Consider the following 22,138-nt stretch of genomic DNA (forward strand, 5'->3'; position numbering starts at 1 on the left):
AGAATTATTACTTAATTTAATCCGTGCAATCTTGTGAACAAATCACAATTCAACTATCACCTCTATGCAGATAAACTTCCAAATCTACATCACTAACCTTGACCTCTCTTGGGTCCCAGACTCATATTTTCACATGCCTCTTCTTCATAATTTGACTTTTCATCAGGAAAGTTTTGGGCACCCCCCCATCTCTAGTCGCCAAATACAAGAAATTCTGTATCTCTGCAATGCCTTCATAATTATTTTTGTCAATTCCATCCTATTCTCTCTAACAATCTTCTTCAATCTCTCACTGCTGCTTATCTAAAACAATTTTGTAGTCTAGCTGATCCTTTGCTTGTGCTTAAACATTGGTGTTCCGGGGTTCAGAAATTTTATATACATGTCTGTATATAGACCTTTGTTGGATATATGATTTTCAAATATTTTCCCGGCTGTGGCTTGCATTTTCATTTCTCAACACTTAACAGCATCTTTTGAACAGAAAACACTTCTCCTTTTGATGAAGTCTAATTTGTCGATTTTTTTCTTTTATATTTATGATTTTTGTATCTTAAAAAAATCCCTTTAACCCACTATCACTAAAATGTCTATTTTTTTCTAGAAATTTTATAGTTTTAGCTCTTACTTTAGCTCTATGAACCATTCTCAATTTCTTATATGTGTAATGTAGAAACAGAGATCCTTCCTTCCTTCCTTTCTTCCTTCCTTCCTTTCTCTCTCTCTCTCTCTCTTTCATTTTGCATGTGGTTATCCAGTGATTTCATGCTAAAGGATTCAAACAAGGAAAATACATGGTCTGATATTTATTTTAAGAAGGCCACTCTATCAGCTCTTTAAATGATAAAGTAAAACTCCTTAGCAAGGAAGAAAAAAGCTTCTAGGACATAGCTCCTGACTGCACTTACTACTATCCATTGCTTTTGCTTAGACCTGCCTTCCTTATTTCCTGCTTCCATAATGACTCACTGCTTTTCCCCCACCACTTATTTTTCACCTTGATTATGCCTCCTTGGATTAAAGGAAAAAGACAATGATGACAGAGAATATGAAGATGGAAGAAAAAGAACCTTTAATAGATTGAAAAAGAAAGAATAGTTTAGGATGGATTTAGAATACAAGTGATAGATTACTTGAGAAGAAACAATGATGCATCATCTCTCTAATATCTACCACTTCTCCTTCATTTGTTTTTATTACTCTTGGTATTTCTCCAGATCCAAAAAGCACTGCTTCTCAGTAGCTAGAGAGTAACCAGGCCTCATCTTAGCCTTACATCGCCTTTGGTAGCATTCTACATTTTGTTTCTAGAATCTTACATTTTATAATTTCAAGAGAAGCCCTAATGAATGATATTCTTTGAAATGAATTGATTACTCCAATAAATATCTGCACATAGAAGTCAAATTTTTCAGGAAAATTATATGTCAGTGCTTGAGAAATCAAGACAATGTACAGCAATCAATGGGCCACTCCAAATTGTCCCTCATTACAGGTGTTGCTGTAGTCATTTCAAAGGACATGGGAGTTCAGTTGTGTGTTCTTACTACATACTACTTAGTAAGGCTTCTGTGATTGATGCATCCATTGCATTTTAACTTACCGAAAACCACTCACAAGAAAACAGTTTTGCCCATACCCTTGTAACACTCAGGTAACAACTTTATGACCAGATGGAAAGGAGCTTCCTCTTTCTTACACTTTGGAAGCATTAAAGAGATGATTTCTAATCTGCCCCCTCTGCCACAGCCATATGCTCTGAAATGCAAGCTAGAGGGGCAGATGTATAATCTGGGAAATGATCCAAATTCATGACCTCTTAGGAGCCAAGGGTATTGTGTGTGCAATGCCAGCCCTGCATGCCATGCCCAGAAATTCTAATTCCTAGAAACAAAGTATGAAAAGGCACAAAGAAAGAATAAGAAAAATAAATGAAAGTCAGCCACTACAGGCAACGAACACATCATCTGTTTTTCTAATGCTGACCAACCCAGTACTTTCATTTCAGGGAACAAATGGAGTTTCCTTGATCCTTGTAGGCTCCGATAGCAAAGACAGCTCTTCAGTAGTAGGACTGTGAGCTGATGTCATCCAAATTTTCATACCATTCCCTTGGCCAATCTCATCCTCTACTCGATGGCAACGTGAGTCTTGTATAATGGATAGGTTACATAAAAATTCTGTGGAAGTATCAGAATTTCTGGTCTTCAGAAAGAAGAAAAAAACAAAGAGCATTTGGTGCAAAAGGAGAACATATGGGAGGGCAGCTTTTATTAGAATGAACAGGGCTGGTTTTGATTTGTTTTAGTACCTAAAGGACCTATCAAACAGCCTTCTCATATACTACTCTCTGGGTGTGGTCATGACAAAAAAATTCCATCTGAAGGGCATTCTGGGGGTTCAGAAAGAATTCTAATTAATATCTGATCCATGGTCTATGGAGGCAGTGACAACAAATAGCCAGATAAGCCTCTCCTTCCCCATTTTATGGCAGGGTACGTTATAATCTGATAAAAGCTCCTTTGTGAACCCTATTTTATTTCTTCCTAGAACAATGAATCATTATAAGAATCTCTAGACAGAGTAATAAACCATAGCTTGTAACTACAAACATAACCAGAACTCTTTATTATGTGGCTCTTATTGAAGGGAATTTTCCATCTCAAACTTTCTCAGCATATTGTGGACATACCCCCACTGTATTCCTATGTTGGGTGGCTTTCCATGTATTTATTTCTAAGGAATACTTGAAGTTGGCTTGTTTTGTCAAAAGTAATCCAGACCCACCCAGTAAGATAAAACCATATCTGGCTTAATGTGTGTTCCAATCTGCATTGAACTCAACTGTTTATTTGAATTCAGCCATTTACAAAAGATAACCATTCATTCATTCATTCATTCAGCAAACAACTACTGGACTCTAGGCTTCTGCTTCCAGTAATGTATCAATTCCCCAAATTCTGATAATAAAAATACAAATGGATCTTAGATAAGTTAAATGCATCTAACTGCATTGCTTAGCTCATAGGAAATTAAGAGAATTAACTTAAGCAAAGTCACTCAACAAATAAAAATTAACGAATAAAAAACCAAGAGTGAATGATGCTATGTAACCAAACTTTTACATTAAGACTACCCTTCAAGTGAACACTGATACCAGGAATCTGAAGCAAGGGGAAGTGGTACGAAGGGGATATCTTCGAGGATCTGGGAGAAAGAGTCAAATGTAGGAGAGTTAAAGCAATGACCCTTAAAAGGATCTACCACTTTGGTAGAAGAGTGTACTGAGTAACCTCCTGTCCTGAATACACTTTCCTCAGCAAAGTGAATCCAAGAAAATCTGCCTTGACTCTGGTTTAAATAAGAAAAATGCAATTAAAAATATCACTATTCTCTTTAAGAATTTACAACCACAGGGTTGTCCTCTTAGAGGTATGAAATCAAATTTATTTTCTCCCAATTAATTAAGCTGTCAGCCACGAAATTATATGAAAGTGGTCCGAGGCTAGTAGTGCTTTGCTAGTACCCCAAAAGAAGTGAATCGAAATCTTCTCTGGAGAAAAGCACATGCAAATCAGATTCCTCAAGATCCTCACATGTCCAATCCAAACGAATATGACATCCCAGACAGAAATCAGCAAATTCATAAAAAAAAAAAAAGTCACCATGAATGAGAGTCAGCAGAAACATGAAAGAGATTTAGACACCAAGTTGGGATTAGAAGATAGGTGTGTAACAATTCCCTCCAACTAAGCACAGAATCAAGGAGATAGAAAATGCGAAGTAGTGTTTTCAGGAGACACGGCTGAAAAGTAAGGTCTAAGGTACAGCCGGTAAGCATTCCACAAGGAGAAGACAGAATGGGAAAGAGGCATATTAACAGACATAGTTTCCCAGAAGTGATGGAAAACATTAATATGCAGCCAGAGGAGACACTCCATCTACCAAGAATGATAATATAAAGAAATCGACGGCAAGACCTAGACTGTAGTGAAAGTGAACATCAAAGACAAAGAGAATTTAAAAGTATCCAGAGAGAAAAGACTGATGACCAGTAAAGAGATGTCAATTAGACCAGTGGCCGACTTTCCACAGAAGCCAGAAGCCAGCAGAACAGCAGTGAGCCATCAGGCAAATACCATGCACTTAACGTGACTAATTGTCAAGGACAAGACATTTTCCTAAAACAGCAGAGTGTAATCAATAGACCATCATTAAAGGAGTATCTTAAAGGGCATACTTCAGAAAAGAAAAAAAAAAAGACCCCAAAAGGAAGGTTTGAAATACGAGGAAGAACAATAAGAAAAGAAACTGGCAAATCTATGGGTAAGTTTGAACAAACACTAAATACGTAGAACGTTTATTTTATTTTTTAAAGTGTTTTTCTTTTTTCTTTTTTTTGGTGGGGAGGGGAGACAGAAAGAGACAGAGAGAGCGCAAGTGGGGGAGAGGCATAGAGAGAGGAAGAGAGAGAATCCTAAGGAGGCTCTGTACTGCCAGCATAGAGCCCAATGCAGGGCTAGAACCCACGAAGCTGTGAGACCATGATTTGAGCTGAAACCAAGAATCAGACGTTTAACCAACTGAGGCACCCAGGCACCCATAACTACATGGAACATTAAATTAGTATATAACCTGTTATATCAAAAACTAGGAAAGAAAGTGGAAAATAGTATAGACACTGGGAGAGGGTACAGAGTGCTAAATTATTCTAAGTGCCTTGTACTATATGGGAAAGGAATTTAGTGTGGACTGTTTTATATTTTGTTAAGTATGCATAAATAAAAGGTGGTGCATAGTTGCCAAATCAATATAAGAAAAAAGTGGGACAAAACAAAATAGGATTTCATCCTTGGAGGATAAGAAAGGAGAAAAGGAGACATTAAGAGGGGGCTGAAATGTAAAAATAAGATGATAAACCTAATCTAAATATGCTGGTGATCTCAAAAAATGTAAATGGCTGAACTCCCAGTCACAATTCAGCCCACCAGACCCAACAGAGGAACAAAACCCAGCTATTTGTTAGGAAAATACATGCCCATAAAGAACATGGGAAGTTTAGGGGCGCCTGGGTGGCTCAGTCCGTTAAACGGCCGACTTCGGCTCAGGTCATGATCTCACAGTCCGTGAGTTCGAGCCCCGCGTCGGGCTCTGTGCTAACAGCTCAGAGCCTGAAGCCTGTTTCAGATTCTGTGTCTCCCTCTCTCTGACCCTCCCCCATTCATGCTCTGTCTCTCTCTGTCTCAAAAATAAATAAACGTTAAAAAAAATTTTTTAAAAAGAACATGGGAAGTTTAAAAGTAAAAATATGCAAAAGACGAATCAAGAGAAAGACTTAGCAAACACCAAGGACACCTGCTCTGTGCCAGATATTGCTCTTGGACTGGGGTTCAAGGTCTCTGCCCTTGTAGAGCTTAACATTCTAGAGGGAGGGGAGATAGTCAGTTACACACACACACACGCACACACTACAGCATGTAATAAGTGATATTAGGAAATAAACAGAGGAAGCAATAGAATTCTACTGACTTATTTTATATTTTAGATGTGGTGGTCAGAGAAGGTATCCTTGAGGAAACAACATCTGACCTAAGAACTGAATAAGAAAAAAACAGCCATGCGAAGTGGAGGGAGATCATCTGAGCAGAGGGAATGCATGTGCAAAGGGCCTGGAAAGAGAGTAAGTTAGCCTGCTCCAGAGACAGCAAGTAGGCAGGTGAGGCCAAGTATCTCGAAGGAGGAGGCAGCAGTGGGGATGAGGTCAGAGAGGTAGGCGAGGCAAATGAAGATGGGCTTTGGGGGTCATGGTAGGAAATCGGGATTTTTTTCTATGAATGATGAAAAGCCACTGGAGAATTCTAAGCATTTGAGGGACATGATTTGATTCATGTTTTTCAAAGATCCCTTGGCTCCTATGAGAGCTGAAATGTAGAGAGAGCAGAAGAGGATGGGTGAGGAGGCTCCCGAAGGCCTGAGGTGATGGTGGCTTGGGCAAGGGTGGGAAGGAAAGCTTTGGGAGGTATTCCCATGGGGCCAACCTGACTTCCTGCTGGATTAATGTCACAGGTAAAGAAAAGAGCAAAGTCAAGGCTAACTCCGCATTTGGTCAGGCTTTTTCCAGGCTCGCATGGAAGGGGGCCACTGTATCTGTTGCGTTTCCTTCTCAGATAAGATGGCTTGTTGGAGGAATATTTGAAAATATAATTCAAGTTTAACTTGATTAAGACTTATCATGGCAAACCATAAGAAACTCTTAAACTGAAGGTTGCGGGAGGAGAGGTGGGGGGGGACAGGCTAAAGAGGTGATGGGCATTAAGGAGGGCACTTGTTGGGATGAGCACTGGGTGTTATATGTAAGTGATGAATCACTGGGTTCTACTACTGAAACCAATACTATGCTGTATGTTAACTAACTGAACTTAAATAAATTTTTAAAAAAGTTATCATGCTAAGAAAGAGTTGAAGGTTTGGACATTTCTTTTGCAGAAGAAGGCAGTGTTCAACCAGAATTGAAGGTGTTTGCATGTGGACAGGAAACCGGACCCAGACTGTGAGTATCACGTGGCCTCAAGGCCTCAGAGTGAACACACTTTCCTCAAACTAAGATTTTGTTTGACCTTTGCAAAAAAGCATGCTGATGGAAACATGAAATTGGTCAGCATTGCCCAAACTTCAGCAATTTGTGTCACCGTTCCATAATATTTTGCCATGTTCACGTATCATGTTACATTTCCTTACTAATAGTCTTTAGAATCTCACAGTCTTTATGTAAAATCGTATTTTACAAAAACATGTAGCATTCCCATAAATGGAAAAACTGTTTTGCTAGTGTATACTCATAGAGATACATACTTTTACAAAATGGAAAGTACTTGCCCATATAAATCATTACAAGAGTTCGTGGACCACTGGATCACTACACCAACCAATAGCAGCATTTTCTCTGATGTCTGTCAGTATAGCAAGTAAAAAGCCTCGGTCATCAGTTGGACACCAATATTTCTAAATAACTCCCTGATGGCGTATCATGATATTTTACAAATCTATCTGCTTTTTCTTTCCCGTGTGTGTGTGTGTGTGTGTGTGTGTGTGTGCGTGCGTGTGTGTGTGTGTGGCTTGCCTGGTTTAAGAGGGTATACACCCTTTTTTGGGTGTTATTATTATTATTTTAATTGACTGGTTAATAAAAGGGTTTTTGTTCAAAAGGTAATTTTAAACCGCTTTGTTGTTTGATGGGGTGGAATTTATAGGTTGTTTTGTGTGGATGTGTGGTTTCTAATTATCAATAGAGTGGGAATCAATTTGCATTTGCTTACTTTAGCAAGGAGAAGTAATCTAGGTTGCTTTCAGTTTTCTCTGTCATTTTTACATATTCATCATTAGTCCTCTTATAATTCTGCTTTTATTGGACACAGTTGGGCATCATGAGCCTTTAAAAAAAACCTTTTTTTTTTGTACATGGCATTGTGTGGGTGCCTTACTGAATAAATTACAAGGACTTAAGTTACTACCTTCTAGGATACCAAAAATTGACGGGGGGTTAAAATTCTCTTAGGTATGTTTTTCATTGGCCCTTTCTCCAGCAACCTATAAATGAGGCATCTCGCGCTAAAGCTCCTTTCCATTCCCTTTGCCCCGAAATACTCCTGGGCCCCAAGGAGGCTTCCAGCATGACTCGGGGATCCAGCCTCTCCCTCCCAGAAACCACCTTTCTCCTGTGGTTCTTCTGTACATACTCTGTGACAGTCCCTATGCTAAATCCTCCCATTTGTATAACATTTCTGTTAGTAGATTCAGCCTGTGCAGTCTTACAATGTTTAAAAATGGTTTTATTTTTTAAATCCATAAATTATTCATTATCTAATTTGTACATAAACTCAGTCTCAATGTAAAAATTCAGATGCTGTAGATAAAGCAGAAGTTTCCCTTGTCCCTCAAACTCAGGCTGCTTCCTCTTGGTAAAGGTAACCCCTGTTACTTTTTCTATGTATTTGCATTTATACTTAAGTACATGCAATTTTCACCGTTTGTTGTACTAAGCCGTAAGCACCTCAGTGGTCAAATCTGTATTCTACACGACTTTGTATCTGTAGTACCTGGCACAGTGTGTGACACATGGAATACTGGTTTAATAAATACTGGTTTAATAAATGAGTTATCTTTGGTTACTCCCCTTTATGCGGTAGATAATCAGATTCTGCCCGTATAAGAAAAGGTGGGCTGTGGGATTATTATTATGTATTATTATTATTATTATGTAAAGGAGCCACAACTACTGATCAAAGGAGATTGAACACAGCCTGAGGGAGATCTTGGGGGCTGACCAGCTATGGAACAGAAGTGTGAGTTAAACCAAAATAGACTGAGAGTAGTCAAATAATATAAAAGCAGAGCCTAAAGCCACCTGAAGTTACATAAGAAGTTAAACTTCTCTCCAAGAAGAGACCCTTGCCTGAGGGTGGTAGGGAAAGTTTCTCAGGAGAGTTCAGCTGAGGCTCTGAGGTGTGAAAGAGCAAGATAAGGTCTGATGACGAAAGAGAGTATCTCTGTGAGTCTGGAACATGCATGATGAGGCCGGTGGGTCAAGTGGCAAGAGACAAGCCTGGAAGGGCAGGCCATGAGAAGGTGATGCAGGGCATGATATGACTTGCTACAGATGCTGAAATTCGTTGCTGCCACAGAGCCTAAATATAGGAATGAACGAGTGTCTCATAAGTAGGCAATACTCTTCTTGAAATCCTCATTGGGGCGCCTGGGTGGCTCAGTTGGTTAAGCATGTGACTTCGGCCAAGGTCATGATCTCGCGAATCTTGAGTTCCAGCCGCGTATCGGGCTCTGTGCTGACAGCTCGGAGCCTGGAGCCCGATTCAGATTCTCTGTCTCCTTCTCTCTCTTCCCCTCCCTGCTCATGCTCTGTCTCTCTCTGTCTCTCAAAAATAAATAAATGTTCAAAAAATATGAAATACACATTTTTAATGCTTGTCTTTCTTGCCTACATAAAGCAATTTTCATTCATGAGCCTCAAATGTGTATGCATGTAAATATATACACACAGTTCATCTAATATAAAGTCATACTGACATTATCAAAATCAATATACACTAAGTGACTCTCACTATTAGTTGGCAATTTATCAGATATTAAAGACAAAATCTAGGCTTTGGCATATTATATTATGCAACATAGATTTGGTGGTCTATCACGCAGGAGCTCATCTTCAAATTTCCCAGGTTGGGTTTTAAACCTGTCCTTGTAATACACCCATTGGCTGATTTCTAGTGAGAAAACTTAAGAATTAAAGCCATTGCTAGAATGACCACATAGGCATTCAGTTAACACTGGCAGACTAGATTTTTTCACCAAAGTTGAAAATAAAAGGTCTTACAAGCAGGTAGCTTACAATCCCTCCAGGTCATTGGAGTCAGAGAGTCTCCATCTTTTTCTCCACAACAAATTTACACATAAAACCCTTTCCTTAGAAGAGTGATTTTAAATTCTAGATCTCAATGTAAACTTTCCTAAAATAATGATGCAGGAACTGAAAAGCCTTATAGCTCTTTCCGACTATGCTGTTCACGAGGGGCTGCCATTATTTAAAGCTGGTAAGCAATGTCCAGTGATTTTATTGAAATAGTTTCATTGCAAAAAAGTTCACCGAAGACATCCTAAAGCTAACCATAAGAGAAAGAGGATGGAAGCAAGGCTCATATTGTAGGTTCAGATTTATAGGTACTATGTTTTTAGAGACTGTGATTTGCTTTTGCCCACGGTACATCCAAATTCATACAGTAACTGTCTGACTAATGATGGCATTTTTGTGTACTTTTTATGTGTCCTTCTGTTTTCTGTGGCTCCTACTATTGTTCCTTGCCGGTTGCAGAGCTAATCCAAAGTTGGGTACAGATAGCTCAGCCCATAGTACAGTTCTGATGTCAAACATTCACTTTGTATTTATCAACCATCATGTAATTAGCTAATAACATTTTTCGCCGCAGATGTTCATTCTAGCATTTAGAAACACTATTAGAATTGTCAGTTCCAAACCACTGTTTCTAAATGTACAAGACACATATTCCCCGTGGATGGTGAAGTTTGAGAGTTCAGCCACATTTGAAGAACTTGACATATATAGAAATACGCTCTTCTCCTTGTAAAATTACTTTTCGCTTGTTCAAACAACTCAAAACATTTTAGAAACTGTAAATTTTCTAAATCAGCACACACTTAAGCATACTAAATTTTATCTCCAAAGACAGACTGTCATATTCTGAGCAACAAGGGAGACAGGATAACAAAGAATTTTGTTATTGAGAATTTTGTAATGTAAATATTAATATTTAAGGGCATAGGGAAAAATAAGTACCAAAATATACCACATCAACAAATGTGCACTGGTGCTTAAATAAAATAATTTGTCCTGTGCATGCATATGCATATATATATACATATATATATGAAAAAGAAATATAACACAATTAAAGTCAAAAATGTAATAAAGAGCAACTATAAATAAACACAGATTTTGTGACAGTCTGTATAAATTTGGAATGAAACATGAAATTTTGTATATAGAAGCGTATTCAATTCTGGTGGGTTTCAATGTCAGAAGCTTAAAGGAAAAATGACTAGTCTTGTGCCAAATTAGTCTTTCTGTTACCCATGCTGAAATTGGGGAAATTTTGAGAAGTTTAATGATAGTTTAGGTTATTAAATCAGGCAAAACTGGTAGCAATGATATTTGAATTCACAAAACAAGAGATTGCTGAAATGTAAGTTGACAGATCTGAGCCTCAGTTCTGTCATTGACCAGCTGGGCCTTTGGTGCGGGTGACTTTCCTTCTCTAGGCCTTAATCTACCCTTTAAAAAACTTGATATACTAGAGATATATACTGCTCCACTTGGTTTTAACATTCTATTATTCCACCACAAATGGAGAGTTGAAAATCTAACTGAAAGAGATAAATTGCATTTTAATTCAGGGAACAACTGTAGCTCATCTGCAACCCAACCCTTGAATGTAGCATGCACGTGCATGTGTATGTGTAAATATATTTCTTCATAGCTGTCTATTCAATTTTGCTTCGATGACTTAAACACATTTCAACCTAGGTTGCCTACTATCTAAAGTGTTTCTCATATTCTTGGCCAGCTATGACCAACGCTGTAATGCCACCATGTAGACTTGGACACCATCAAGAAGATGAGACCGTTAACAGCATTTGTTTATTTACTTATTTATTTGAGATAGAGAGAGAGGGAGAGGCAGAGAGACAGAGAGAAAGGGAGGGAGGGAGGTGGAGGAGGTGGAGGAGGTGGAGGAGGTGGAGAGAGGGAGAGAGGGAGAGAGGGAGAGAGGGAGAGAGAGAGAGAGAGAGAGAGAGAGAGAGAGAGAGAATATTCTAAGCAGGCTCCACACTCAGCATGGAGCCTGACACAGGGCTCCATCTTATGACTGTGGGATCATGACCTGAACTGAAACCAAGACTCAGACTGTTAACCGACTGAACCACCCAGGGACCCAAGACAATCAACAACCTTAATTTCTCAACCCCACTACCTACAAATTTATCTATGCTACATACATCACTGCTACTTTCCCTATAATCTTGGCTCATCCTCTTCAAGGCCAACTGCTATAAAACTACAGTCTTAATCCTATGCCTTTAACACTTTCCTCTTTCTTCATTCTCTCACAGCATCTCTTTCCTCTCAGTCTACAAACATGGTTCGGTGTTTCTTGTGGATAACAAAGAGTAGAGGAATCAAAACAACTTAACTTCTTTAGATACATCTCTTTTCTTTCTCTTAATGTTAACTTTCTGGAAAGATCACCTGTGCTTCTTTCTACCTCCCATTGCTCCTCAAGGCATGCCACTTTATTCTCTCTTGTCTGTCAAAACTCCCTCTCTGCTCTCTTGTCTGTCAAAACTCCCTCCACTGAAATGATAACTAATGGCCATCTCTCAATTTCCAAACCTAGTGCAACTTGGGCATCTTCTCAAAACTTCTCTAACCTTGGGACCATTTCCTCCTGGGAATGTTCACCTTCTTGTTCTTCAGAGATATGATCTGTTTACAGGATATAATTCATCCAGGCCATCACTGAGTCTAAACTGACCAAAGCCTTCACTGAAAAGTGAAGATCAATCCTCTTGGCAACTGCAAAGCTATCAAAACAAACCGGGCCCATCACATCTGCCATCCTCCGTCATTTCCCAAGAGGAGGAACCCCTGGTCATCCAATGCCCTCTGGGCTGCCACCTTACACCACTCTGGCCATATTCCCATGTGATTCATGGTCCCACTTTCCCCTCCATCCCAGACTCCTCCATTTGCCTTCTTGAGTTCCCACTATCCTTCTATGGTTGACAAGATGCTGTTCACTTTCAACCTGTTCTCTAAAAATTTCCCTGCCTTAGTTGAAATCTACCTCTCCACTAAGAAATCTACTTCCCTTACAACCCTCATTCTCACCCATATCATGCTGGTCAGGGTTGGGAGGGGGCTCAATGACGTCTTTACTTCTCATTTCCACTTTCAAGTACAATGGTCACCTATGCGCATATAAAATCCCTACTCCTTCCCAGCTCATACCACCCTGCCATACTTCCCTCTACTCCTGCCTCTCATTCTACTCTATTACCTTCACTCTCATGTGACTTAATACTCCACAGCTCTGGCACATATGGGTTTCCTCTCTATCTACCCTATTTCCATCTTATCATTCTTGTTATCAAAAATACTTTCCTAAGCAAACCACTTTCCAAGGAGAATAAGAGGCATGCATAAAACCAGGACCTACACTGTAGGTTGGAGCTAAGCCCAGCGAAACACTTGTGAGATCAGCAATTCCCAGCCCACATGAAGACAGGTGATCAAGAAACGTTTGCTGTTGATTTTGTCATGCAGCATAGTTATAGCAATAGCTGGATGATACACTGTGAATCAAATTGGATCTTCTTCCTCACTCACCAAGTTTAATTAAAAAACCCTCACAAACTCAAAGCTCTATTTCCTAAATATGTTTAATTTCCTTTCCATTTCCATTGTGATTCACTTGAACTTATGTCCACACCATCTCTTATGTGGACTCTTGCAATGGTCTCTTAATTATTGTCCTCGACTTTTTGTTTTTCTTTTTGTCCTTCAAGTCACCACAGCAAAGTGATAGTAGTAGAATATAAAACTGGCCAATCCCCTTCTTTAATAGGTTTCAATTCTCTGAGCCTGTAGGATAACATTGACATTTTTCCATTTGATAAGAATTCTGCATGATCTAATCTTTGCTTACTGGCTCAACCTTGTATCTGTTACTCTCCACTTTGCATTTGTGACACACTGAAATCCTTATAGTTTCACGAACATACCACGATGTTTCAAATTGTCATAACTTTCCATATGCTTGAAATGTGTTAGCTTATTGACCTTTTTTATTTCTCAGACTTCTATTTATCTTTCAGATCCTGCCATGGAAGCATTTCCTTACTGAAACATGACAGCCATCCCCCAATCCCAAGCAGAATCAAGCAATATTTCCTGTGAGACTTCTGCATTGTACTCTTTAGCACAGATGTACCAAACCAATATTTAATTAGGCATTTATATGTCTTTTTCCCCTACCATTTCATAAAAAATTTTCTAAGACAGAGACCATGTCTTATGTCATTTTCTATCCCCAGCACTTGATATAACACCTGTCACAGAATGGGCACTTAATAAACATGAGTAGAACTGAAATAATTAATTTTGAAATTTGATTTGTAAAAATATGTAGACTCTATCTACTCATGAAATTCAGAGATGCACACACCTGCACCATATCTGAGTAGCAAAGACTCTAACCGCATTTCTAAGAAGGCTGATAGATTTATTTCTAATTCAATTTGATTCATTGAATTTTAGAGACCAGACTATTCAGTAACCTTTTACAACATAGGAAATACCAGAGTCGCTTCATAATCAAGTTTGTATAGGAAGAATCCTATATATATTGCTATTTTTTTAATAACATCCTGAACCCCATGGAAAGGTAAACCAAGCTGGAGGATGTGAGAATGTATATATTTCTCGTGATGAAAGTTATATTTAACCAACACAAAGCTTAGAAATTACCTAATAAAGATTTTTGTCCAAAACTATAGCCATATAGTGTTACCTTAACCAACTAATGAGGAAAGAAACAGAGTTTAAGTCCACTACCTACTGACTCTAAGATTTAGGTCCTTATCAACAATAACAATAAAAAGCCATGAAAAGCAGTATCCAATTAAGACTCACGAAAAATGACCATAGCTGGTATTCCAAATTTTAAATGCATACTTTAATTTAGATAGTCTATAAAAGTATGAAATACTAAGACTCAACAAAATATATGAAATGCCACTTAATAACACATTGCTCTTGTATTAAAGGGACTATCTCATCACCTTTTGCTTTTAAGAGCTCTACTCTAGCTCTTTGGAAAGATCTAGAGATTTCTTTGGCCACACTTGAACATTCGAAATATAAAGTTTACACACAATGCATTTAGAACAGAATGTAAGGTCTGCCAAGTTGGTGACTTGCATATTAAACTTTTGGCCTTTGCCTTAAGGATATGTGTCACATGCACATTTGCTATAATTTATACACAATACATGCACATCACATGCATATTTTCTTATACATCTCTTAACTTGGCCTAACTTTCATATAAATATGTTATAAATACAAATAATTTATATCTACATACACGCATACACACATGTAGGGAAACAGAGGCAAAAATGATCAGATCAGATGTCTCTCCCATGCTCACTGAGTTACAATAGTCTGTTAGAGAAATTATACTTATAGGATTCCTTGTTCAGCTGGAGTTTACCAAAGGTAAGCAAGAATTCATGGGCTATCTTGATGTGTGTGTCATGTCTTCCAACTAGAACTGTATTCTTCTCAGTTCCTGGGACTGAAGTGTTAGGCACATGCTGGTGGAAAATCAACTGGCCAAAGCATAGGCTTTAGCGCACAGTATCTCGGTTCATAACCTAACCCGTACTAGTTACCGGCTGAGAGAGCAAGTATTTAAATGCCCTGAGCTTCAGCCTCCTTACCAGTAAAATGTAAGATATCAAATACTTACTGGCTTCCAGGCACCTATACAGAGATATCCCCTTAGACTGTTAATGAATATTTGCTCATTAATTGATAAACTTATCTCAGAGAAGGTCTGGACTTACTGCCAACCGTTACTTTTACAGACTTGCCTGTTTTACAGCTATATAGACAGGTGTTTGAGAATGTAAGAAATTAAAATAGAAATAGGAAAGCTTTTTAGTCCATTTTGCTAATTAATATGTCAGAGCTCATAAAGAAGAACTCATCGGCTTTCTTCAGTACTGCATCATCTTAAAGAGCTGGGTCAGCAAAGATCTCTGCAGACAGTCAATACATATTAAAACAGTTCCAAGCAGTAAATCAAAACAAAAAAAAAAAAAAATTAAGACAGAGTAAAAAAAAAAAAAGTAAAATTTATAAGTCCTTTCTGTCGGAATGTTGAGGAGCATTAAACTATCAGTTTAGGTGTCAGATCAGAATGTAGGGCACAGGGAAGGAAAGATTGCCTTCTCAGACATAGTTTACGACACTGTGTACAGTCAAAATTAAGGTATAATTTTAAAAAAAGCTACGCCAAACTTGATGTCATCTTCTTTGGATTCTAATGTTCCTTAGAGTATTTAAATCATCAAAAAAAAATGGTTTCATTGCTTTAAATATACCTTTTGCTGAAGTTTCTTTAGCCCTCTGCACTTACTAACATTGGGGTTTCATCAGAATTCAATGAACAAGATAAGGGGAAAAGTGAAAGACACCTTTTTGACTTTTAAGGCTCTCTGAAACTTGTGATTTTTCTTAAAGGAACCAATTACAAGGCATTCTGTTCTTAATCTGTCTGAGATGTCTCACCATTCCATAGACATTGATACCTCTTATACATGGAGGAAGACCATACAAGATCAACCACAGAATCATCCTGCCAGCTTCCTAGCTAAGGTCTGAAATACAATGCACTCAGGGGAAACCCCTGAGGTAAAATGCAGAAAAATCTCAAGAATACTGAATTGAATCCAGAAGGAATGAGGGCACACTACATTTTGGGCCAAAAATGTTAGAATGATTTATCTTACCTGAGCCTTTGATTTGATCAGAGTTCTGAAGAATCAACCATTTAAAGCTTAAGCCCAGGAAAGGATGCCAAAAATATTGTCACAAATTTGGGAGGTACCCAAGGCAGACCAACAGATGGAACTTGGCACGAAATGGCTCTCTACAATCTCCGTAGCTGACTCAGAAGAAATTTTAACTCCAATGAATTTATTAAAATGTTGAATATCATCCCAAATAAGAGGATGGATGATAGATTTAGGGCAGCACATACAATTTAATTTAACTTCCTGATGGTCTTGGATGGTATGAAAGCTGCCCACATTTCTGTAATTAAAAAGAGACACAGGGAGATACTCTCTCTTTTTAGGAAAAGAGATAATCACCTTTTTACTTAAATATTCTGGAGAAAAAGATTTAAGGGAGAGAAAGGTGAGACAAAAAGACACCAAACGATCTCTTTAAACACTGGCGAGACAAGTGTGATCATGGAACATTAGACATTATAATCCAACTAGTAACTTGCTTAGCGGTCACAGACTGTAGCAGAATGAGACTTCAGTTATACATTAGGTGCGTTTTGAAAATGATTTTGTAACTGAAAGACATTACCAGAATCAAAAGGACCCTTAATCTTTCACTGTCACTGCCATGACCGCCACCAAAGCCTCCCCAGAAACTGCTCTGCATGCATGTGGCACACATAAGGGAGCGGCATTTTACGCGAGGAATGAGTTTTTGAGGATCACTATAAATTCAAGACCAATTTTCCAAAGGAAATAAATGTAAAAAGTGGGGGAGGTTATATTCTTGGAGGTTATAAATTTATAACCTTAGTTGCAGATTTTCCCTTAATGTGGCTTTGTATTTTCTCAGAACTGTGTCTAATGTTTTAGAGTCCGTCTTAATGTTAGAGACATTAACTGTCTCACTTAATATAACTCTAGACTGAATAGTATTAGGTGATTGCCTCTCTGCTGTGTTTTCTCTGTTTTCTGGTTGTTCTCAGCATTTGCACTGATGTCACAGATGGCCAATGAAAAGCTCAGTGATGCTGTGAGAGGGCACACGAGTACTCAGAAGTGTAAAATAGTGAATGTTGTATGAGCAACTCATTAGTAACCAGAAATCTTTAAAACACCCAATATATTTAAGCATCATGGTTCACATGGTCTAAAGACTGTTGGTACTATTTTTATCAACCAGCTGGGGTAAAGCTGCCATGTGGAGCTTACAATTAACCTACCTGACAGATTTTAAATTATGCCACTTTTGTCATTTCTTTTTTAATTTGGAAGTTATTTCAAGTTTTGAACTTAGGGTAATTCTTTATTAATATGTTTTATATCATACTATACAAAGACATATTCAATTTACTAAAATACTGTAGCAATTTACTACATTGCAATTTATTAAATTCAATTTACTAAAATACTGAGTTACTAAGATGTTCTCATTTAAAAAGAGTGGCAGTAACTTTTAGTTACTAGCTAACAGGAATTTTTTAGGAAATTAAGTAAGATCAGAGTAAGATTTGATTTTCTGGAAAAAAGCCAGGAAGTTTATTTGCTCGTTTTCAAAAACCAAACTGATAAAGTCTTAAAAATTGCTTCTTGGGGCGCCTGGGTGGCTCAGTCGGTTGAGCGTCCGACTTCAGCTCAGGTCACGATCTCACGGTCCGTGAGTTCGAGCCCCATGTCGGGCTCTGGGCTGATGGCTCAGAGCCTGGAGCCTGCTTCCGATTCTGTGTCTCCCTCTCTTTCTGACCCTCCCCCATTCATGCTCTGTCTCTCTCTGTCTCAAAAATAAAATAAACATTAAAAAAAAATTGCTTCTTTTTTTTTTATTTTTTTTATTATTATTATTTTTTTTACCTTGAAGCCTACCCCAGTACATAAAAAGGCTTTAATCTTCAAGGGTGAATATGTGTAACAAAGCTCACTACAGCAGTACCATTTAGGATGCATTTAAGGTGAAAGTAATACAGGCTATCCTTGGGGTTCCTTGGTCATGAGAACTTCGTTTTCAGGCTCCTAAAAACACTTGTAGTAGTCGAGGATTTAATGGGCAAGGATGATGGGGAAAAGCAGCATGTTGGCAGTTTATCACTTACACAAAAATCTTTTCTTTCACAGTGATCTAACCTCTTAGGCTCTTTATTAGGAGGAGCAGAAAAGAAAACAATCTAAGAGTTGTGAACCAGCCCTTCCCTGCTGTTATCACAAGAGAATATGGAGAAAGAAGAAAAGAAAAAAAAATCATAATCTTGCCCTGGAACATGATAGAAGTAATGAAGCATCAAGGCCACTTACTGCTGGAAACATAATTAGCACATAAATGCAGGAGACACTCGGTGACAGGAAAGACTTCTTTGTTTCAGAAACAGGGTTGGGGGGCAGCATGTCAACAAATTGTAACCCTTCTGTTTTTTGGAGTGGCACGCCTAAGAGTAAAATGGATCCTTTCTCCCAGATAATGCACCCGTAGAGGAAAGGGATCTCACTGTAGTATTTGCTAGCTTAGTAGCTTTAAGTGTTTTCAACTAACGTGAAAAAGCAAGGATGAAGGGCATAGAGACAGAAGCAGGCCACTTGCTAATGAAGGGAAAGTTTGGATTTTTGCCATGAAGGTATCACATACATAACAGAGAAAGATCCAGAAGACCCTTAGGGATCCCTGTGGACTTCCTGTAGAACCTCTAAGGAAGGTTCATTCATTCCTCAGTCAAAAGAAAGATAAGATAGTCATCTGGGGTGTGATCCCCTTTGATGACAAGCAAAAATATTATTCCTTTTTGAGGGCAGAGAAATGATGACACTTTTCTTATTCTGGAGCTCTTTGTAACATGCAACTCATCACAGGAAAGAGTTTCAAACTTCCTTGGATTTTCCTTACAATTTGTTTGTTGTTTTAAGTGTTCAGCTGGCTAACAGGTTTAAGAGTTTGGGTTTTAAAATTATTCGTTTTTGGAAACCTTTATTCTTTCCTCTCAAACATTTTGAGTCAGCATACGTTATGCCACTACACACACAGCCAGGCAATAATTCATCTTTGTGGAAGTCGGAGACATCTCATGTATTAATTAGCAAGCCTTTCAGTGACGAGTGGATGGAAATAAGTTCGAACTGCTACTCAAACACAGCCAGCAATTTCCAGGAAGGAGACTCTGAAGTCAGCTATGAGGGGTTTCTTACCCGATTTGTGATCAGCCAATGAGTGGACTTTGCTTTCATCTGGCACTGAGAAGAAATAAAAGAGACAAGGATCAGGACTGCTTGTAAATCAGCCATTTTTTGAGCAATAAATTGATATAGATTCATAAGTTAAGTCCTTTACTGGAAAAATTTTGAGGAAAAAAGTGTTCCCTAGACTACCTGGGGCAGCTCATTTCTACTGGTAGATATTTCAAAAGCAGCTATGAAGAAATATATATATACATTAGATCATTTATGAATATAATTTCACTTTCTTTTAATTTTCAGTACTCTCAGCTCTTTTAACTGGGCTATGGTTTTCATGCCTGCACAAGGAGAAATTAAACTCAAGGGCCTAGAGATGTACAATATATAATAAAATTCTTCGAGTGTAATAGCTATATATATATATATATATATACATATATATATATATAGACACACACACACACAATATTCCAGGACTGGACTTCTATATCTGGTCAAAATGGAGTAAAAGGGAATTTACAATCCCTCTTGAAAAAAAAAAAAACATAAAACATGAAACAATGGCAATTAAGATTTTAGATGTTAGGCAGCAGAGACAGAAAACAAGTGAGATGAATCTACACTTGTTCTAGCTTATCTTCTGGAGAAAGTTTCCAGGCTGTGGTATAGGGAGGGAAACACAGCGGAGCTCAGTGAGCACCCAGTCTAAGGACTTCGAGCTGGATGTCCAGGGAAGCTAAGGTAGATGTAGTTTGCGGGCAGAGAACTGGAGAGTATACAGAACTCTTTCTGAGATCTGCAGAGAATCGCCTCATGTCTCCAGTTGAATACTGATGATTACACACATGTGAGGAAACTACCCACGACCCGGAAAAGAACCACCCAAAAGTATAACAGGAAAAGTGTCGCAAGTTCACACAGAGCTGGGAATAGTATCTATTCCCAATAGCCAGAGTAAAAAGCTTCATAATTGAGGGCCATCAGTTAGAATATGAAGAAAAACCTTGTTTCGGTAGTGAAAAAACAATTAACCCCAGATAACACAGCTCTGGTGAAATGCATACATTTTTGAAAGACACAAATTACCAAAGCTTATGTAGGAAGAAATATATAAGCTGAAAGACCCTATAGTTTTTTTGTTTGTTTTTAATGAATTTGTAGCTGGAACTTTCCCATATAAAAAACTCTAAACCCAGATGGTTTCACTGATGAATTCTACCAAACATTTAAGGAAGAAATCACACTAATTCTATAGAAATTCTTTCAGAAAATTCAGAGGAGGGAGTATTTCTCAACTCATTCTACGAGGCTGGTTTGATGTTGAGACTAGCACCAGACAATGACATTATATGAAAGCTATTACCTAGTATCCCTAAAAAACATAGATGCCAAAGTCTTAATCCTTAAGCATGTCTGCATGGGTTATCACTTCAATATTCAGCAACAGTTGTTCATTATTTTCTATGTGCCATTGACCAAGTTAGTCTATAAAAATCTGGTGTTCAGGGACTGAGCAAGGTGAAGTGAACTTTGCTGACAACGTTTTTCCTAACACTAGACTGGTGTCAGAGGAGTGCACGTCTCCTCCCTTTGCCTACACCATGAAGTCATACTTCACCAACCCAGTCACATATGCAGATCTTCCTGTACCCACCTAGCTCTCCTTTTCTAAGCTATGACTTTATTTCTTAGATAACAACACTACATGTCTGCAATTTTACTAGTATTAACTTCTTAAAAATCTTTGAGACTTTTCTTTGTATTTCTAGTTAGAGATGTCCGTCCATATTCCTCAGGTTCCAATTGTGTGCCAAATTCTAGCTTTCTCAGGTTAAAAAAAAAAAAAAAACTTAGAGTGGAATCTATAGTATAAAAATATTGGAAAATGACAATAATTAAAAAACAATACTACCAGTGGCTAATACTAATTGAGCACTCGTAATATGTAGCTTCTGTCCTATGCACTTTATAGCTAATAACTCATTCAACCCCAACAGCGACCTGTAAAGACAGGTATTATTATTATCCTTTATTATTGTACTTTACAGATAAAGAAACTGAGGCATACTTCACAAATGAAAGATCTAGAACTAAAGTACTGCACTCTTAGCCATTCTACTATATTTGTGATAAGTCACAGAAGAGTTTGTTATATTCTTTGAATATGAGTAGCATGAATGTAAGAAAACATTTTATAAACACTTATATGTTAGGAAACTAGTATCCTTTATATTTGAATATATGTTATTAATAGAAGTCTTTCTGTGGTGAGAAATATCAACAAGTGTTAGCTGTAATTTTCTTTAACATGTTTGGAAATTTGAAGTTCTAATGGGTTCAAGCTAACATATTCATCCCCATTTCACAAATGAGATACCATCAGAGTTAAAATCCAGACTTGGAAACTTGCTAGTCAAATGCAATTTGTTATAACTCCCCGAGCCTCAATCTCATCATATATGAAATGAAGATAATATTGGGGCATCTGGGTGGCTCAGTCAGTTAAGCATATGACTTCAGCTTAGGTCATCATACCACGGTTCATGAGTTCCAGCCCCATGTTGGGCTGTGCTGACAGCTAAGAGCCTGTAGACGGCTTTGGATTCTGTGTCTCCCTCTCTCTCTGCCCCTCCCCTGCTCATGCTCTGTCTCTCAAAAATGAATAAATGTTAAAAAAAAAAAACATTTAAAATGAAAATAATAGTGTTTCCTCCAAAGTCTTAAAGTGAAGATTGTATGTGTAAATTTATGCAAAGTACTTAGAAAATCATATAGTAAGTGCTTAATAAATGTAGACTACCATCAGCATTATTAA

At 38.0% G+C, this 22,138-nt stretch overlaps 1 protein-coding gene across 4 annotated transcripts in view; it reads right to left on the bottom strand.

Moving 5' to 3' along the window:
• Positions 1-22,138, bottom strand: part of PARD3B (par-3 family cell polarity regulator beta) — a 1,004,898-nt gene that overhangs the window by 327,684 nt on the left and 655,076 nt on the right. For all 4 annotated transcript variants that reach the window (XM_058707885.1, XM_058707913.1, XM_058707904.1 and 1 more), the window contains one exon: positions 19,336-19,380. In XM_058707885.1, coding sequence (XP_058563868.1) covers positions 19,336-19,380 — 45 coding nt within the window. The remainder of the gene's footprint in view (positions 1-19,335; positions 19,381-22,138) is intronic.

The sequence above is a fragment of the Neofelis nebulosa genome, chromosome 2, assembly GCF_028018385.1.
Source record: "Neofelis nebulosa isolate mNeoNeb1 chromosome 2, mNeoNeb1.pri, whole genome shotgun sequence".
Taxonomy (NCBI): domain Eukaryota; kingdom Metazoa; phylum Chordata; class Mammalia; order Carnivora; family Felidae; genus Neofelis; species Neofelis nebulosa.